This window comes from Tachyglossus aculeatus, chromosome X1 (assembly GCF_015852505.1).
Source record: "Tachyglossus aculeatus isolate mTacAcu1 chromosome X1, mTacAcu1.pri, whole genome shotgun sequence".
NCBI classification, from domain to species: Eukaryota; Metazoa; Chordata; class Mammalia; order Monotremata; family Tachyglossidae; genus Tachyglossus; species Tachyglossus aculeatus.
In genome coordinates, this window is record NC_052101.1 from 116,038,093 (window position 1) to 116,058,979 (window position 20,887).

Below are 20,887 nucleotides of genomic sequence, written 5' to 3' on the forward strand. Positions count from 1 at the left end.
AGTCATTGGTTCCTGGCTGGGCTTTTTACTCACTCTCCCACTACTACTAGTCACCCCTTCTAGCTTGATTTGCTCCCTGAACCAGCTCTAAATCTAGTCGTGCTTCCCTCCAGCCCCCCAACTTTCTACACAAGCAGCATTATTGTGTAGAAGGGGAACTTTGGCAAAGGTGGTGTGAGGAATAGTGAGGAGGCAGCACAAATCACTATCTTCACATGAGCACAATCCCCACCCCACTAGAGTCTCACATCCCTCAGGACTTCCAAAAATGGTTTTTCACAAACTCCAGAATCAATATGCTTGACCGCCCTTTTAGAGGAGCACGTGAAGTCCTTCAGAAAGGTCTTGGACAATGTATCTGCCTTATTTTCAAACTGATATAAATCACCTATTAGTCTCTTCATGCAAAATATTGCTACAAAGAAAATAGCAATCATTTGCAGAGTCTGTTTTTCTTGCCATTTTCCCTCCCTGTTGCCTCTTTGAGGTCCTGCCTTACCTGATTTCTGAACTTCTGGTGTAGGGATTTGTGTGGTTAATGTCATTAGCTCAGTGCTGAGTTCAGTGACTTAGTGTTACCTTAGAGTCACCTGGACAACGAGCAAATCACCAGGAAGCTTTGCCTCAGTCTCTCTTTGCGGAGGTTTAGACTTATATAAAACTGGGACTTCCAAAAGGGAGTTTGATTCTAGAGAATTGGGCCTCAGCTTCCCAGCTCAGAGACTGTTAATGTTTAGGGGCTTTAGGAAAAAAAATGGTGTATGTTCCTTGTGGGCAGGGAATGTATCTACCAACTCTGCTATATTGTACTCCTCGGGTGCTTCGTACAGTGTTCTGCACACGGTAAGCACTCAATAAACACTATTGATTGATTGATTGATTGAATGTACTGGGGGACCAGTGGGGTAGACCTGTGGGAAAAATTCTGGAAGTCAGATGTGCAAGTAGAAATGGGAGTAGAAAGATCTCACCTTGCCTCCCCTGCCTTTCAGTTGGAGCAAAATTTGTGCTCATAGAGTAGATGAGAGTCCCAGTGGAAGTCCCAACAGCAATGGGATGGGGTGAGGTTAGGGCTGGAGGAAGCGTGGTGGCAAACTTGGGATGACCAAAGATGTTAATAGAACTCTTGTCTCTAAAGGTCTCCTCATCATTTCCTCACCACTCTACTACCACCTTCTCATCATTCTCTGGCTTTCCAACTGTTTCTCAAGAGATCACCTTCCTGCCCTCTAAATCTATCCCCTCTATCTGCACAACTGACCCTATCCCCTCACCTCCTAAAAACACTCTCCCCAACCTTAACTGTCATTTTCAATTTCTCAATCTCTGATGGCCCCTTCCAATCTGCCTTCAAATATGCTCATCTCTCCCCATACTAAAAAGTCTTCTTGATCCCATAGCCATACCCCATCTCCTGGCTTCTCATCTAACTTCCTTCCCCTGGCCTGGAATGCCCTCCCCCAACACATCCGCCAAGCTAGCTCTTTTCCTCCCTTCAAAGCCCTACTGAGAGCTCACCTCCTCCAGGAGGCCTTCCCAGACTGAGCCCCCTATGTCATCTACTCCTCTGCACCCCACCACCCTACCTCCTTCCCCTCCCCACAGAACTTGTATATATATTTGTACAGATTTATTACTCTATTTATTTTACTTGTATATATTTACTAGTCTATTTATTTTGTTAATGATGTGCATATAGCTTTAATTCTATTTGTTCTGACGATTTTGACACCTGTCTACATGTTTTGTTTTGTTGTGTCTCCCCCTTCTAGACTGTGAGCCCATTGTGTGTAGGGACCATCTCTATATGTTGCCGATTTGTACTTCCCAAGCACTTAGTACAGTGCTCTGCACACAGTAAGTGCTCAATAAATATGATTGAATGAATGAATGAATGAATCTAACTTAAAATCCTTCATCTCTTCTTGCCCCCAGGATATCTCCACTTGGAAATCCAGCCAGTACCTCAAACTCAATGTGTCTAAAACTGACCTCCTTATCTTCCCTCCTTAGGCCTTCTCCTCCTTATAATGTTCCCATCTCTCTTGATGGCACCACATCCTTCTTATCTCCAAAACCTGCAACCTTGATGTCACCCTCAACTCCTTACTGCCTTTCAGTTCTCACAATTCACTTCTGCCAAATCTTGACAGTTCATCATCATCAATCGTATTTATTGGACACAGTTCTTCTTGGACACAGCATCCCCCATTTCACTTGTATAGTCAGCTACTTATTCTGATTATTCTAATTTGTAAACGTTTTTCTCCTTCTCCCCCTTTAGAGTGTAAGCTTTTGAGGGCAGGGGAGCAAGACTCTTTTTTCTGTTGTACTTTCCCAGGCATTTAGTACAGAGCACTGTATGCAGTGGGAACTCAGTAAATATTATTATTGCTACTACTGTTACTATTAGTGGGGCATGTGAAGTAAGGTTCAGGGGCTACTGAGGTGGGGGATTTTATTGGAAGCAGGGAAGCAGCATGGCGTAGTGGATAGAGCATGCCCTTGGAGTCAGAGAGTCGTGGGCTCTAATCCCCACTCCACCACTTGTCTGCTGTGTGGCCTTGGGTAGATCACTTCACTTCCCTGTGCCTCAGTTCCCTCATCTGTAAAATTAAGACTGTGAGCCCCATGTGGGACAGGGACTGTGTCCAACCTGATTTACTTGTATGCATTCCAGTGCTTAGTACAGTGCCTGGCACATAGAGCTTAACAAATACCACTAGTATTATTATTATTGGAGGGGCAGATAATAGAAAGAATTCAGGGTACCAGGGAGAAGGAAATGGACTGCTCATGGAATTCTCAGTGAGTGGAGGCCCCATTGCTATTCCTTTTAGTGAGGAAAAGTCTGTGCGTCTAGGTTGGGGGCCTTGTGAGAAGAGATATTGACCTTTGAAGAGAGGGAGAAGAGAAGCTTGCAGAGGGGTCTGAGTAACCTCCATCTGCTCTAAGAGGAGGGATATGTTTGTGTGTGTGTGTGTGTGTGTGTGAGAGAGAGAGAGAGAGAGAGAGAGAGAGAGAGAGAGAGAGAGAGAGAAAGAGAGCAAGAGAGATGGCAGGGGGAACCTGGAGGTGAGAGGCTTGGCTTAGAGAAGAGGCACAGAGAAGCTTCCGTATGTAGACAGACTGAAAAGATTAGGACTCTTTGGACTGGAAAGATGAAAACTGAGAGGGGACGTGATTAAAATGTACATAATAATAATAATAATGGTATTTCTTAAGCACTAACCTATGTGCCAGGCACTGTACTAAGCGCTGGGGTGGAAACAAGCAAATTGGGTTGGACCCAATCTCTGTCCCATGTGGGACTCACAGTCTCAATCCCCAGTTTTACAGATGAGGTAACTATGGCCCAGAGAAATGAAGTGACTTGTCCAAGGTCACGCAGCAGACAGATGGCAGAGCTGGGATTAGAACCCACGACCTTCTGACTTCCAAGCCTGTGCTCTATCCACTACACTATGCTGCTTCTCACAAATAATGAATAATAATATTCATTATTTAATATAATATTCAAAATAATGAAGAGTCTGGGCAGGGAAGGCACAAAATTGTGACTGTCTCCCCTGTGATATCGTGAGCTCCTTGTGGGCAGAGATTGAGTCGCCTAGATCTGTTGAACTCTCCCAAGCACTTAGTAATACAGGGCTCTGCCCACAGTTGGTGCTCAATAAATACTCCTGATGATTCTCCAAATTATCCAAATGGCTTATTACAGGGCTTGGCATGTAGTGAACACTTAATACCATCACCATCAAAGAAGAGGGGATAACTAACGAAGCTTTAAGGTGGGAGGGTCCATACAAATGAAAGAAAACTGTTCTTCACCCAAGGAAATGGGGTTAGAAATATTAACAGGCTGAAAATATCCTCAGGTTCAAGAAGAGTTGGATAAATTCATGGGATGAGAAGCAGCATGGCTTAGCAGAAAGAGCACGGGCTTGGGAGTCAGAGGATGTGGGTTCTAATCCCAGCTCCCACACATGTCTGCTGTGTGACCTTGGGCAAGTCACTTCACTTCTCTGTGCCTCAGTTACTCATCTATAAAATGTGGATTAGGACTGTGAGCCCCTGGGACAACCTGATTACCTTGCATCTACCCCAGCGCTTAGAACAGTTCTTGGCACATAGTAAGCGCTTAACAAATATCATCATCATCATAATTATTATTATTATTTAGGCCTTCCCAGACTAAGCCCCCCTTTACCTCAGCTCCCCCTCCTTTCTGCATCACCTTGACTCGCTCCCTTTGTTCTCCCCCTGCCCCACAGCACTCATGTATCTATGTATAGATCTATAATTCTATTTATTTATATTGAAGCCTGTTTACTTGTTTTGATGTGTATATATCTACAATTCCACTTATTTATATTGATTCCTATTTACTTGTTTTGATGTCTGTCTCCCTCCTTCTAGACTGTAAATCCAGGTGTGGGCAGGGATTGTCTCTTTTTATTGCTGAATTGTACTTTCCAAGCACTTAGTACGGTGATCTGCACACAGTAAGAGTGCAGTGAATACGATTGAATGAATGAAAGAATGAATGAACTTATGTTCTAGAGAGTAAATGAAGCTGTAAAGACAAAAGTTACAGATATTTGCCTCCATAACTATTAGCATGGATATCAAAGAGGGCAAGCCTCACTCTGTTCTTCCAACCATCTGGTTGCCACCGTCGAAGATTGAATCCTGGGCTGGATGGACCTGTGGTCTGACCGAGTAATGTCATTACTTATGATTGTATGTGCTTATGAAAGAAGGAGATGAGAGGGTGAATGAAGGAAGGCTGAGCACAGGACGGAGAGAGGAGGAGAATGTTTCCAAAAACAAGATAGAAATGAACAGTCATAAAAGGTGAAAGAAAGGGGGAGAGGGTTGGATAGGACCGGCGTGATCCTATAGAAGCAAGTTGATTTTATGTTTAATCAACAGTCTTGGTTTGAAAATGATAACCAAATGGGGTTATTGTTTGGGAATTACCTTCCAATTGAACCAGCCTCTATTTTCCTTAACTATTGTTTCCTTCTTTTTGAAGGGTCAACCAATCAATCTATCAGGCAATCACTTTTAATGAGCTCTTACTGTTTGCAGAGCACTGTACCAAGTGCTTGGGAGAGTACAATAGAACAGAGTCAGTAGACACATTCCTTGCCCACAGTGAACGTAGGGTCTAGAGGAGGAGACAGCCATTAATATTTATTTATTCATATTCATGGCTGTCTCCCCATCTAGACTGTAAGCTTGTTATGGGCAGGGAACATATCTGCTAATTTTGTTGTACTCCCCCCAAGCGTTTAATACAGTGCTCTGCACGTAGTAAGTGCTGAAAAAATACAATTGATTGATTGATTAATATAAATAATTAAATTTTGGATGTGTACATAAGTACTATGAGATCGGTAGGGGAAGAATAAGGGTGGAAAGCATTGTGTAAGGGTGACGCAGAGGGGAGTGAGTGGGAGAAGAAGAAATGAGGGCTTAGTTAGGGAAGGCCTCTTGGAGGAGATTTGCTTTCAATAGGGCTTTGAAAGTAGGGAGAGTGATCTCCTCTATCAGATATGAAGTGGAGGTGGGGGGCCAGGTGTTCCAGGCCAGAGGCAGGACAAGAGTGAGGAGTCAGCTGCGAGATAGATGAGGTTGAAGTACAGTGAGTAGGATCTTCCTCTGAAATACCTTTTTTCCTTTTTAGATCCATCTCTTCCTTTACATTTTTATGTATCTTCTCTGGCCCTGGGATTGCAAAACAAGTTAAAGTGAATCCGAAGCTTAAGGTATTTCCCTGAAAGTTCTGATAGTTAAGTTGATCCCTTACGCTTTGAGATGCTATGAGTTCTTGCTGTGGCAGGAAGTCAGCACTAGTGATGTCCTGGGTCCTGCTAAGAAGTCAGAATTACACGTGGCTTATGATTTCAATATCACAGCACCAACATGGTCTGTGAGGAAAGATGGTTTCTTAAGAAGGACCGGGGCCTGCAGCATTTAGAAGCCTGGAGTTTCTCCCAATCCCCATTCCTGCTGGAATTTACTGTTTGCTGGCAAGAATAATGTTTGGGCCAATCTCGTCTTGTGATGTTTCAAACCCAGGGGGACTTTTGGGTCATCTTCAGTGATCTCCTTCATAGGTCTGGGGCCTCAGGCAGGCAGGACCAATCCTACACATTCTTTCCAAAGGCTCAAAGTCAATTTTTGAATGAACTTTACACTTGATCGATGGATAGACATTGATTTGTCTATCTCACCGCCAATCTCTTGTCTTTCTCGCTGCCGACCTCTTGCCCACATCCTACCTCTGGCCTGGAACGCCCCCCCTCCTCATATCAGACAGATAATTGTTCTCCCCCATTTCAAGACTTTATTGAAGGCACATCTCCTCCAGGAGGCCATCCCTGATTGAGCCTTCCTCTCCTCTTCTCCCACTCAATGTGGGAGAATGTGATGCAAACACTGTCAGTGTGATGCAAACTTTTAATGTAGAATTTTTCTTACATTCACAGTATTTCATACATTCAGCTCAATGATGTACAGAATATAACACATGATACTGAGAAAGAGAGAGTCTGAGAGAGATTGCGGGGGTGGTGGTGGGGAACTAACCCACCTCTTCCTTTAACTATTGGCCTCTAATAAAATTGCAATGAAATTAGACCTGAGAGCAGAATGCTGAGGGAGGTATTATAAATCTTGTACATTCGAAGATCTAGCAGAAGCACATTTCCTGCCCAGCTTCCCAGTCCTGTAAACACCCACACCCCAGAAAGAGTATTTCCCAGTCAGGATGATGTAAACAAGGAAACACATTGTTTTCCTCTTCTTAGCTGGAGTCAGGGTGGGGTGGTGGGTCTGTGGCAGTTTGATGTTTTGAAGAAGAGCTGCTCTCCCTTTTCTTAGGAAGCTTTCTCAGGCATCTCCTACTTTGAGGGGATGAAAAGGGGGAGAGTAAAAAAGAAAACATGTTGAAATAACAATAGTATTTATTAAATGCTTTACCATGTGCCAAGCACTGTTCTAAGCACTGGGGTAGATACAAGATAATCAGGTTGTCCCACGTGGGGCTCACAGTCTTAATCCTCATTTTACAGATGAGGTGGCTGAGGCCCAGAGAAGTTAAGTGGCTTGCCCAAGGTCACAAAGCAGATAACTGAATAGAACCCATGTCCTCTGACTTCCAAGCCCATGCTCTTTCCACTAAGCTATGCTACTTCTAGAAAATGACAGAGAATTCTGAAATCTCCAGAATTTCTCTCTCCAGGAGACTGAAAACTAGGACTATGAACAGCTGGAGAATCAACAAAAGATTTGGCCTCTAGTATCATCACAGAAATGTCTAATGATCAAAACCAAAGATCAAAAGTCAAACACCTGCTCCGCCTGAACATTGAGTACAGCAAAAATAACTGGCCCAAACTGCCTCTATCTGACACTGTGCTCCACTCTTTGCCCATCCCTGCCCGTTTCTATCTACGGGCAACTCTGCTCCATGCACGCCTCCTCTGGTTCCCTCCTACCTCCTGCACCAACTTTAGCGGGGCTGAAGGAACAGTGAGGTCACTGGAGTTCAGCACTGGACCTAGGACTGGAATAGTATCATGTCCCCAGGGAGACAGGAATGCCTGGCTCCTGGGATGACCTCAGGAGGCACCTATCCCACCCTCTGTTCACCACATCCCTGTCCTCCTCTCAGCCAGCCAAACCATCATTTCCCAGCAAGGTATCACGTCAACTCAATCCCATCCATTCCATCCCCAGTCCTTACATCATCCCCTCCCCGATCCTCCTCCCCATATTCCCTTAAAGATGCCGGAATCTCTATTCCATCAAGGGCAAACAACGCTTTATCTCTTGACCTGCCTTCTGACCCAGTAACTGCTCCTAACTGCTCCTTCTTGACGTCACCAACACTTGCCTCTTACCAGATGATACTGCCTCCATTCCCATTCTTTCCAAAGGGAATGCCTTCTTCCACTCCCTCCAATTCATGGAGGAAGGTGAAGGAATTGGCTTACTCCTCAACCATGAAGGCTGCTTTTGCACCAACCCATCCCCTCTATCTCTCACCTACTCTTCTTTCTTCGAAGCCCACATCATCTGCCTCCTCCACCCACTGAAATTACAAGTTGCCATTATCTACCACCCTTCTGATCCCTTTTTCTGGGCGATTTTGCTGATTTTCTTACCTTCCTTCTCTTCTTCTCCTCCCTTGAACTGATCCTCGGGAAATCAAATATCCACATGACTGTTCCCACTGACCACCCTCTCACCGCTCAATTCTTCAGACCTATTGCTCCATACCACCTCACCCACTCCTCTATTTGGACACACACCAGATCTCATCATCACTAGTCACTGTACCAGTTCTGACCTCACTAACTATTAAATTCCTTACTCCAACCACAATCTCCTAGGCTTTCTGCTCACCCATACACTCCTTCTAGGCAAAGCTGATTTCTTCCCCCACAGAGACCACCAATCTCTAGACCCCTTCAACTTATCCTAGATCATCATGACCCACATGAACTCTCTACTTAACTTCCTCTCTCTTGAATCACAAATCCACCCCCTCAATGCAGCCCAATTTGCTTAACTCACTTCCTTTGTCCTCCTGTCCCTCTGTCGATATCATATTCACCAGATGATATCTGTACTGATCTTCAAAAACCATCTGAAATCCTAACTCCTCCAGGAGATCTTCCCTGGTTAATTTCTAGCCTCCTCAGATTATATCCCTTCCCTAACTGTCATTTCACACTTTCATACCACCTCTGCATGTGTGTACTCCACATGTGCATTACATTTATAGAAATATCTCATACACCCTATTACTTAAGCACTGTCTTACACATATCCCCTTTCCATCTTCCTCTTATCTGTAAATTATTTTCGTGCCTGACTCCATCGCTAAATTGTAAACTCCTTGAGGGAATGGAACATGTTTTCTAAGTCTGTACTTGTCTCCCAAGAGCTTAGAGCAGTATATTACACATGGTAGGCACTGAGTAAATATAGTTGATGGATTAATTAGACTGACCAGTCATGTCCTATGGAGTGACCTCAGAGATGGAGGGGCTCATGATGCCTGAGGATGATCCCATTTTGCTGCTACTTGCAAAACTGGCACATGGGTGCGGAACAAGACACAGCTTTGGAGACTGTGGGTGAGTACTGAGGAAGGAACTTTGTGGGGTGGCAGTGGACAGAAAAGTGTTACCTTGACTTTGTGTGGTGCTCTTTTATTTGCATTCCCACAATATTCCTGGGAGGTAGGGAGAGAGGCAGGGAGGTGGGGGAATGGGATCTGACTGCCTTGAGTTTTGCAGCAATCGAGTAACTCTGCCTGGGTTTTTTCGATCTCATTGCTCCAAAGTTTTGATTGGAATTTCACTTGGATAAATCCCAGGTGGGGCAACTCCTGTCAGTGATAACTAACCCCTATTGTTGGTCAGGCTCCCACCCTCCATCCACGTTGGACTTGGCACAACACAATTCTAAAGGAAATGATCCACCAAAGTCTTCTGAAGAAGGGCTACTGACTGCTAAGAAACAGCAAGTGTGAGGGAAATTGAAATTGGATTTGGAATCCTAAAGCAGAATAACTCAACAAATGAACCTTTGAGCACATGAAGGTCCTTTGTAATAAACCTCAACATCCTCTTTGCACTCTAGGTCTTTCTCAAACTCCTCAGAATGAGGACCCAGGGGCTGATGAGAAAAACTGATAAAAAGATCTTGCTATGTCAGGCTGCCATTTCCTCCTTTGAAACTGCTGTTCCCCAAAAGCAGCCAACTTGGTTGTCTAGGTTACTTCAAATTCCCTGGAGGTAATTGCACCATTGTCTAGAGTACACTTAATAAAGTAGGAGTTTCAAGCTTGATAATCATCAGAGGGAGGCGGGTCTCATCTTCTATATTAAAAACAAACAAAATGCTGGCCATTCAAACCATCAAACTCAACTTGACCCCCATCCAATTGATTGATTTATCCCATCCATTTCCATCCTAAGGCAAACTTCCACAGCGGGAACCTGAAGAAGAGATAAAGCCAGGGCCAGCAGAGCCAGCAGGGCCGGCAGCAACTAAACACTTGGCAAAGGAGAGAAGTGGACTTAATGCTGGTTTGGCTGACACCTTTTCTCTGCTAAGGGAAAAGGTCTGGATTCTGCATAGGAACTTCTCTGTGCCTCAGTTTTCTCATCTGTAGAAAGGGGATTAAATACCTGTGCTCCCTCCTCCTTAGTGTGTGAGCTCTGTGTGGGACAAGGGAAGGTGTCTGACCTGATTAACTTGTATCTACCCCAGCACCTTGTACAGTGCTTGACACATAGTAAGCACTTAGTAAATATGACAAATATAATTATTATTTATTATTATTCCTCTACACACCCCAAGCCCCTTCTCTCCTCCAAGGCAAGCAGTTCTGTTTTCATGCCAGTCCACGAGGTGGGGCATATGAAAGCAAATTCATTGTGCCCATGGGGAGGACAAAATGGACAATTACCAAGGACTGAGCTGGCCATTACAGAGGGCAAGGAGTAGGACAAGTAACTGGTCTGTACCTGTCTCCCCCCCCAATGAGTGGCCAGGTTCAAAGACGAAGGGGAAGGGGTCTCACTGGTATCCTCATAAGTTAATGGGATGAGTATGATTTCCTTTAGCATAGCCCCCTGCTGATGCTGACCAAAGATTTCTTGCTATGCCTAGAAATCTATTTGATAGTTTTCTAATTGGAAAAAAAATTTGTCAAGCAATATAGCATCTTTCAGCTTGGTCTTAGATGAAAACTCACATCCCCACCTCCAGGTAGTGGCGGGGTGAAGATGACCCCCTTGCTCTCTTCTTGGGAGAGAAGGGAACGGGGAGCTCAGTGAACTGGATGTGCTTGAGAAGCAGCATAGCTCACTGGAAAGAGCATGGGCTTTGGAGTCAGAGGTCATGGGTTTGAATCCCAGCTCCACCACATGTCTGCTGTGTGACCTTGGGCAAGTCACTTAACTTCTCTGAGCCTCAGTTACCTCATCTGTAAAATGGGGATTAAGACTGTGAGCCCCCCATGGGACAACCTGATCACCTTGTATCCCCCCCAGTGCTTAGAACAGTGCTTTGCACATAGTAAGCGCTTAACAAATGCCATTATTATTATTATTATTATTGAGGTGTTTGACTTGGATGTTTGGAATTCCGGAGGGAGAGTTGCCTTACCATCCTGGTATGGGTTGTGCTGCCAGACAGCACATAGGAATCCGTTTCAGTCCTTTTCTGCATCTCCTTAAACCACTTTTTGTATTCTTCTTTCACCTGGAAATTCATGAATGCAGAGACTTGAGTTGTGGCAGGAAGCTTGGTTTAGAATGGATGCAAGGATCAGGGATGGGAGACCAGGCTTCTGGTATTCTGTATAGCCTTGGGGAAGTTCATTCATCAGGTTGAGGTTTGACATTCTCATTCGTAAAACAGGGTTTATTAAACCTTGTCAGAATAAAGGGACTGCATACTATTATTATCAGTATCTTTGTCTTTCCTTCATTAACCTCTAAAGGATATTGGACTTCATAAAGATCCTATTCTTGTGCTAAAAACGCTTTCTCCATGTTGCATCTCTGTGATCTCTACTTATTATGTCTATTGCACCTTGGTCCATTGAGTCAACCTCCTTGTGCCTCTGTCTTAGGATCTGGGTCAACTCCCTGCCCCCGAGTTCAACCCTGCCCTCCACATGAAATGAAGACACCTATGCAGGCTACCTTTTATGAACGTCCAGCATTTAAGACATGAGGCATCAATCAGTGTCAGGGAGTGACTATAGGGAGGAGCAATGAGGAGTCTAAAACAAGAAACGCAGGAATAGATGAGACTGTGCCATATACAACATGACCAAAGGTAAGCACTTTCACCTGGTAATTGAGTAGACAGTGCACCACAAAGATGTAGACTCCCTGCAGGCTGTTGGTAATCGTGAATGCGTAAGCAATGACAGATTTGAAGAGGTCACCCATTGGCTCGACCAGTAAAAACCCGAGGCACCATGAGCAGCCTAAGATGAAGAGCTGAGCGAGGGCTTTAAATGTCAGTGTCCTGAAAAGTACAAGATAGTGAGATACACTTTCTCTCCCTGTCTGCTTCTTCAATTCTCACTTGCACCTTCCATTCTTATTTGCCCCAAACTGAAGATTCTTTGAGCCTGTCTGCAGAGCTGCCATTATGGATATTTGCACAACTTAGGAGTTTTTTTCTAATTGTATTTGTTGTGTCAAAGACTTTCCTAAGCACTGGGGTAGGTACAAGTTAATTAGGTCAGACACAGTCCCTGACCTACTTGGGGTTCACAGTCTAAGTAGGAAGGAGAACAAGCATTGAGGAAACTGAGGCCCAGAGAAGTTATGTGACTTGTCCAAGGTCACACAGCACACATGTGGCAGAGCTAGAATTGGAACCCAGATCCTCTGACTCCCATTCTGCTTATTCTAGCTGAAGAGGATTGGCAAAAATCCACTATGGTGGAGCCCAGTAGGAAGGAATGTGTGGTAACTGACATTGGTATAGGTTTGCAAATTTTGACAATAATAATTATGATAACAATTCAATTACTCTCCCCCTCGTCAAAGCCTTACTGAAGGCACATCTCCTCCAAGAGGCCTTCCCAGACCAAGCCCTCCCTTTCCTCTTCTCCCACTCCCTTCTGTGTTGCCTAGGCTTGCTCCCTTTCTTCTTCCCTCCCAGCTCCCTAGCACTTATGTAAAAATCTGCAATTTCTTTTTTTGTATTGATGTCTGTCTCCCCCTTTCTAGACCGTGAGCTCAATGTGGGCAGGGAATGTGTCTGTTTATTGTTGTATTGTACTCTCCCAAGCCCTTAGTACAGTGCTCTGCACACAGTAAGTGCTCAATAAATACGATTGAATGAATGAATAACTGTGGTATTTGTTACATGCATACTATGTGCCAAGCACTGTTCTAAGCGCTGGGGTAGATACAAGGTTAGCCGGAGTCCACATGGGGCTCACAGTCTAGGTAGGAGGGAGTAGGATTTAATCCCCATTTTTACAGCTGAAGAAACGGATGCAGAGAAGTTAAGTGACTTGACCAAGGTCACATGTCAGACAAATGGCTACGCTGGGTTAGAACACAGATCTTCTAACTCCAAGACCCATGGTCTTCCCACTAGGCCACGATGCTTCTCAACGAGTGTGTTAAATCAATCCGGAAGGTTAGCCGCTCCTTTCTGTGAGTTTGCTCTCTATAGTTCCGTCTGTGAGTTTCCTGGGAAACTAACTCTAGCATTGTTCAGCTTCTCCCCATAAAGAACCCCCATGAAGTATTTCTGAAAGTTGGCTCTCTGAGCCCACGTGGAAGGGTTAGTGTTACCTTACCTTGTATTTTGGATCTTGGACACGTCTTTATTGAGGGAGCATAGCTTGTCTCTCAGAATCCACAGGGTGGTCAAATAAAAGGACAAATTCATCTGTGGAAACAACAGGAAATGATCATTTTGAAATGTTCTTTAGTACCAATGTGGGCAGGCAAAGCAGAGAATAGATCTAGAGCCATTCTGAAAGGGTATAATTCGGTCCATTGCACAAGAAAGCTGGGTACATTCCTTGATTAAGATTTTATTGATTGGGGATTAAGACTGTGAGGCCTATGTGGGATGTGGACTTTGTCCAACCTGATTATCTTGTATCCACCCCAGCACTTAGAATGATGCCTGGCACATAGTAAGTGCTTAACAAATGCAATTTTTTTTTTTACTTTTTATATATGCAATTGCATTAGGCTGTAAATCCTATAATTAGGACAACAAAAAATCCCAGATAATACCTACTGATCCTACAGTAATTTAGTGAGTTCTGGGAGGCACACAAAAAAATGTATCATCACAACCAATTACATTTATTATGGGATCTGCAAGGATGGAACTGAGGCTCTGAGTGTCTCCACTTCATGTGTGTTGATGCCTGTTTTCTTCAGACTTACTGAGCTGTGGATTCTAAGTTCCCATCAGTCATTACTTAAAGATGTCTGACTGGAAGAGTTTATGAGCTTGGCCTTTGCTGACAGAAGGGTTGCACGATGAGAAAATGGCTTTCTCTTGGTTATTTACACAATTCCCCAACACCAGTAAAGAAAAACACAAAGTACCCACCATGATGATTGTAACTATTGGTCCAAGGAAGCTCCAGATAAACCCTCCTTCTACCTTGAGCCAGCAGCTGAAAAGGAAGAAAGCAAGAACATTTAGCAGTTCATCTGTGACAAAAAGGAACATGAGATACAATGACACCTTTCCCACCATGGGCAGTTGGAACAGGGATCCACACAGGAATAACAAACATCCAGAGCAGAAGCTAAGAATGGAGGCCTGATTCTTACAACTGAAGGGAAAGAAAATCCTGTACCATTTTGCTTTCTAAAGGATTTATGTAGCACTTTGTGTTTGCCAATGGCTTCATTATAATTTTTGCAATGAATCCCAAAGTGAAACTAGAAAAGAGTGCAGTGGGAGTGAAAAGGGATGAAGGCTGAAACCAGATTCAATTTTGGTAGCGTTCAAGAAGCTGTGAAAAATTATTTTTATGCTCCATTCAGGATTTATTATACTACCTCGCCATCTATTTTGCCAATAAAATTGAAACCATCCAGCATGATCTCCCTCAAATTTCCTCTGGGCCTCTCCAGGCCCACCCTCCTCCTGCCCCTTCTTTAACTCTCCTATCCATCCCTGCATAATCTCAATAGTAAATCTCCTGCCTCCTTTCAAAATTTACCCTTTGCACCTGTGCCTCCAACCCCATCCCTTCTCACCTTTGTAAAACACTTGCCCTCTCCCTTCTTCTCTCTGACCGCCATCTTCAACGGCTCACTCTCCAATGGCTCCTTTCCCACTGCTTTCAAACACGCCCATGTATCCCCCATCTTATAAACCACCCCATCTTTAAAGCCAGTGGTGAGGTGTTGTTTTTTTTTTTTGATACAGAGGTGGATAGGCAACCATTGGAGATTTTTGAGAAGGAGGGTGACATGCCCTGAACATTTCTGTAGAAAGATCATCCAGGCAGCGGAGTGAAGTACGGACTGGAGTGGGGAGAGGCAAGAGGTTGGGAGGTCAGAAAGGAGGATGACAGATGTGCGTTGAATGAGAGAGCGGAGTCAAGGATAATGCCAAGGTTACAGGCTTGTGAGATGGGAAGGATGGTCATCTTCAGTGACGGGAAAGTCTGGGAGAGGACAGGGTTTAGGTGGGAAGATAAGGAGCTCTGCTTTGGACATGTTAAGTTTGAAGTGATGGGAGAACATCCAAGTATAGATGTCTTGAAGGCAGGAGGAGATGCGAGCCTGGAGAGAGGGAGAGAGATTAGGGGAGAGATGTAGATTTGGGTATCATCCTCATAGAGATGGTAATTGAAGATGTGGGAACGAATAAGCTCTAAGTGAATGAGTGTAGTTGGAGAATAGAAGGGGACTGAGAACTGAACCTTGAGGAATCCCACACAGTTAGGGGGTAGAGGGGAGAGGAGGAGCCCACAAAATAGAATGAGAATGAATGGCGCAGCATGGCTCAGTGGAAAGAGCACGGGCTTTGGAGTCAGAGGTCATGGGTTCAAATCCCAGCTCTGCCACTTGTCAGCTGTGTGACTTTGGGCAAGTCACTTAACTTCTCTGTGCCTCAGTTACCTCATCTGGAAAATGGGGATTAAGACTGTGAGCCCCACGTGGGACAACCTGATCACCTTGTAAACTTCCCAGCGCTTAGAACAGTGCTTTGCACATAGTAAGCACTTAATAAATGCCATTGCTATTATTATTATTATTATAAGAGGAACGTGGCTTAGTGGAAAGAGCACTGGCTTGGGAGTCAGAGAACGTGAGTTCTAATACCAGCTCCTCCACTTGTCTGCTGTGTTACCTTGGGCAAGCAATTTAAGTTCTCTGTACCTCAGTTACCTCATCTGTAAAATGGGGATTAAGACTGTGAGTCCCACGTGGGACAACCTGTCTATCCTGTATCTACCCCAGCACTTAGAACAGTGCTTGGCACATAGCAAGCGCTTAACAAATATCAAAATTTATTTATTTTTTATTTTATAAGCCAAGTTTGGATCATGTACTCAGGAGAAGGAAGTGGTCCACAGTGTCAAAGACAGCTGATAGGTCGAGGAGGATTAGGATGGAGAAGGGGCCATTGGATTTGGCAAGAAGGCGATCATTGGTGATCTACGTGAGGGCAGTTTCAGTGCAGTGAGGGGGTTGGAAGCCAGATCGGAGTGGGTCTAGGAGAGAGTTGGAGGAGAGGAATTTGAGACAACGGGTGAAGAGAAGTAGCTTGATTGATTGATGCTTTTAACACTTACTAATGCTATAAACCAGAATGGACGGCACAGAGGTGTAGGTGGGGCAATTATAGGGCCTGCCCTGCACAGTGATCCTTTCACGGATTTAATCAATCAGTCAAACAGCTATATTGTTAGGTCCTTGAGTGCAGAGGTCATGGCTACCAACTCCATTGTATTGTACTTTCCAAAGCATTTGTTCAGTACTCTGCACAATGTAAGTGCTAAATGAATACAATTGAATGTGCATACTTATTGAGCACCTGTGTACAGAGCAATGTTCTAAGCCCTTGGGTGAGTACAACAGAATCAAAAGATCCAGTCCTTGCCCTCAGAGAACTTACAGTTTGACAGGGGGTCAGATCGGCACCTATTATTCAGAGCGAGTCCTGCACTTACTGACTGGAGGTCCCGTAGCCTTGATAGCCAACTCCCGCTGTAATGGCCACGATCCCGGCTGGAATCCCATAGCCAAAGGGGTACATGAACCTCTTCTTGAACCTGCTGGCGCTGGTGTAATTAGCCACCTTGAGGTTTCTGACAGTGAGGAAGAGATGCAGCCCTTCCAGGAGCATCCAGGTGAAGGCGGCCAGGAACAGATAGTGTAACATCCCAGCAATGATGGAACATAACAGCTGGGGGAGGAGAAAAGAAAGTCAGTAGGGATGTTGGACTGATCCCTAAGGCAGAATGACCACGATTCACCAGGGCTTCAATGCCAGTGTTCCTGGGCCTGTTCAGTGCAGGACAGATCCTTGGTGCTCTGTGTTAGGGGGATGGTGCAGGGGAGAAGAGATTTCTGAGGGCTCGGGGGAGGTCAACTGAGCTGCTGTGCATTGCCAACCAAGGGATTAACTCCCCAGTACCCGATGGTTGTGCTGCAGTCTGGCTGAGGGCAGAGACACCAGTAGCCCAGGTTGGCACGAGTTCATTTCTCTGTCCCTCCTCCCTCCCTCTGCCCCTTCTGCCCTCCAGGAGCCAAAAGGCCCTTCTCCGATTTGGGGGAGAGAGAAACTCCGTTGACTGTTTACCTCAGGCTCCGTGCGTTTTATTCCTGTGAGGAAGAGGAGGTCGGCCAGGAAGAGACACACGGAGAGCTGCAAGTGGAGGGAAGTGCTGGTGTTCTGGATCGCGCGGCACAGGAGGAACGTGAGGGCGGCCAGGAAGAGGCACAGCAGAGAAAGGCTCAGCCCCACGTACGTGATCAGGGTCAGCACAGGGTCCTCCTGAAACCCAGTATAAAGGAAATGTCTGTCACTCCATGCCAGTGTCCTTGATGCTCTTTACCTAGTAACCTAGGATTAATTAACTAGGTATTACCTAGTGTAGGTCTCTGTTTATTGTTATATTCTACTCTCCCAAGAACTTAGTACAGTGCTCTGCACACAGTAAGTGCTCAATAAATACGAAGAAGCGTGGCTCAGTGGAAAGAGCACGGGCTTTGGAGTCAAAGGTCATGGGTTCAAATCCCAGCTCTGACAATTGCCAGCTGTATGACTTTGGGCAAGTCGCTTAACCTTTCCATGCCTCAGTTACCTCATCTGTAAAATGGGGATTAAGACTGTGAGCCCCCCGTGGGGCAACCTGATCACCTTGTAACATCCCCAGCACTTAGAACAGTGCTTTGTACATAGTAAGCACTTAATAAATGCCATCATTATTCCCCTCCTTCTAGACTGTGAGCCCGTTGTTGGGTAGGGACCGTCTCTATCTATCACCAACTTGTATTTCCCAAGTGCTTAGTACAGTGCTCTGCACACAGTAAGCGCTCAATAAATTTGATTGAATGAATGAATGAAAGAATGAATGAATGGTCTCCTCTTAGGTACCCACAGGGTAACAGTAAATGACTGAGCAGCATGAGGCCACAGAACAAGCAAGGTTGTCTTTATCCCCAACTTCAAAGCCTTATTGAAGGCACATCTCCTCCAAAAGGCCTTCCCTGACTAAGCGCTCAATTCTTCTTCTCCCATTCCCTCTGTATCACCCTGATTTTCTCCCTTTATTCACCCCTGCTCAGCCCCACAGCACTGATATTCATATCCATAATTTATTTATTCATATTAATGTCTGCCTCCCCCTCTAGACCACAAGCTTACTGTGGGTAGGGAATGTAAATGTTATATTGTTATATTTTACTCTCTCAAGTGCTTAGTTCAGTGCTCTGCACCACAGTAAGCACTCAATAAATATGATTGATTGTTTGATTGAACTGTGGGCCCCATTAGCCATGGGGTATTTCTGGACCCACTCCCCAGCTTCCCACTCACTCTCCAGGAGTGTGGCATTTTGATAGACCTCAATAGGTCTTTCTTGAGACTTCATTGTAAATTAAACACTAAAAATTTTATCACCTAGCCTGTGTACTGGGCACCACCATCTGTGAAATAATCTACTTGCTTGAATTCATAAGATCAGATCCTATGAAGCTTCCAAATCACCATATTCCCGAGGATAAACATTGATTTCTGAACAAGATAATTAATGCCAGACTATAGCTTGGAAATAAATTGCAGACCCAGGCAACCAGTCATCTGGAAAAGGAGGTTTGTGTTTCTTAAAGCCATTTCCAGTTTCCAGGGGAACATGTTGTCCAGAAAAGAGCTTTCTAGTAATTCTCATTTTTGCAGGCCAGATGGCAACAGATCCCAACTAAAGATAAATTGGCTTCTCCAAAGGAATGGTACCTTCAACTTGGTGGAGGCCAGGAGGACAGCAAAGGTGGAGAGATGGTTGCAGCTGCATTTTGTTTGATTTTCATCAGCAGAGATGACCTCACAGCCTTGCTTAGACCAGGTTATGTTGTTCCAGTAGACACAAAGAGACCGTTCCTTTGGAGTTAATGCCTGGAAGTAGAATCACATTACCATCTCGACCCTATCACAATTCATCCCCAGAGAAAATAAGAGACAGAGCTCTGTTGAGTAATTCTTAATATCACTTTCCCAAAATGTTTGGTGTGAAAGTTGCCTGGGAGATTGAAAGCAGGGCAGGGATTATTTCTTCCAACTCCATTATACTTTCTCAAGCACTTGGTATAGTGCTCTGCCCAGAGCTGGCTCTCAATAACTGCTGTTTATTGATTGGATATCATCTCCCTATCCTGGGTAAATGCACTCTGGCCATTCCACCATTCCAATAGTATTTATGTGAACTTGGTTAAGGTTCAGATGTACTGGAATCAGCGTGGCCTAGGGAAAAGAGCAAGGACCTGAGAGTCAGAGGACCTGGGTTCTAATTCCGGCTCCACCACTCACCTGCTGTTTGACCTTGGTCACTTAACTTCTCTGTGCCTCAATTCCCTCCTCTGCAAGATGAGGATTCAACCCCTGTTATCCCTTCTATTTAGACTCTGAGCCCCATGTGGGACCTGTGCTTAATACAATGCTTTGCACGTAGTAAGCGCTTAACAAATATCACAATCATTATTATTATCATTATTATTGCCCTGCCTGAGCTGAAATTCTGGGCCTGATCCAGGCCAGTAACACCTGGGCTAGTGAAGAATCTGAGTCAAGATTGACACTTGAATTCCAGGAGGCTGAAATAAATCCCCTATGACTGTCCCCACCATCCCTGGACTGTGTTGCCAGGTTTGAGAATCCCCTGACTGGAGCAGTAGTACCGCCATGTGTGTTTAACAACCCATCCAGTATCCAAAGACTGTTGCAAATCATTGTCTACACTTCAGATATGCTACCGGTTGCAAGTCAGGAAGTGAGTGTTTGTGTGACTTCCCAAGCCACAAGTCCCTTTGGTTAGCTGAGAAGCCCAACTCGGAAAGGATATGAGCTAACACTCCCTAGGCCCAGCCAGGCCCAAGATGAGGCCACCTACCTGCTGCCGGGTCCACCATGAAGTTTGGCTAATGGCCACTGACCAGCTCATTCAGGGAAGGAGGGGTGGGATCAGAGCTCATGGACCAGACCAGTCGGATTCTCACCCACCTGAACATGCTGGAAAGTGAAGTTAACTGGGGCAGAGAGGGAAATATTCTTCCGAAGTCCAATTGTTCCACTCACTACCTTAGAGTTCAAGTGGAAACCATGCAGTTCTCCTTGTGTGATACTCTCGTTCATGATGGACCCCAAGGTAGCATAGGAGATGAAAACAACAGCACCTGTGAGAATGAAGGACAGAATCCCCATGACTCTGTAAATTCTTCGAGTGTGTGCAGGGGTTGCTTTGCTTCTGTTGGTTTCTGCCAAGCATTTAGTACCGAGCTTCGCACTCAGTAAGCACATTTAATGCCTGTGATTGAACACCCACTGGGTGCCATGCACTGATTAATTGATTACAGAGATGTGACACATTCCTTGTCCACTGGGAGCTTACATTTTAATATGGGAGACAGAAGTAAAAGCATTTGGAAATGGAGTAATCAAAATAGATAACAGTATGTACAATGAAATAAACATATACGTATGTGCTGAGGATGAGTAAATGCATATGTTAGAGTTAGAAATGACTGATAGGTTAATACTACCTGGAGTGTTGGTGGTTAATTGCAGAAGCCTCATTGGAGGAGTTGGGATTTTAGGAGAGTTTTGAACGAGGGAGAGATGT

General features: G+C 44.8%; 1 protein-coding gene across 1 annotated transcript in view; it reads right to left on the bottom strand.

Moving 5' to 3' along the window:
* Positions 1-236: 236 nt before the first annotated feature.
* LOC119949921 (adhesion G protein-coupled receptor E3-like) overlaps positions 237-20,887 on the bottom strand; it is a 38,055-nt gene continuing 17,404 nt past the window's right edge. Inside the window, exons 12-22 of the mRNA XM_038771776.1 lie at positions 20,269-20,441; positions 19,009-19,167; positions 17,353-17,547; positions 16,721-16,956; positions 14,137-14,203; positions 13,364-13,455; positions 11,889-12,069; positions 11,197-11,292; positions 9,452-9,579; positions 5,677-5,876; positions 237-415 (exon numbers count right to left, since the gene is read on the bottom strand). Of these exons, the coding sequence (XP_038627704.1) occupies positions 237-415; positions 5,677-5,876; positions 9,452-9,579; positions 11,197-11,292; positions 11,889-12,069; positions 13,364-13,455; positions 14,137-14,203; positions 16,721-16,956; positions 17,353-17,547; positions 19,009-19,167; positions 20,269-20,441 (1,706 nt within the window). The remainder of the gene's footprint in view (positions 416-5,676; positions 5,877-9,451; positions 9,580-11,196; positions 11,293-11,888; positions 12,070-13,363; positions 13,456-14,136; positions 14,204-16,720; positions 16,957-17,352; positions 17,548-19,008; positions 19,168-20,268; positions 20,442-20,887) is intronic.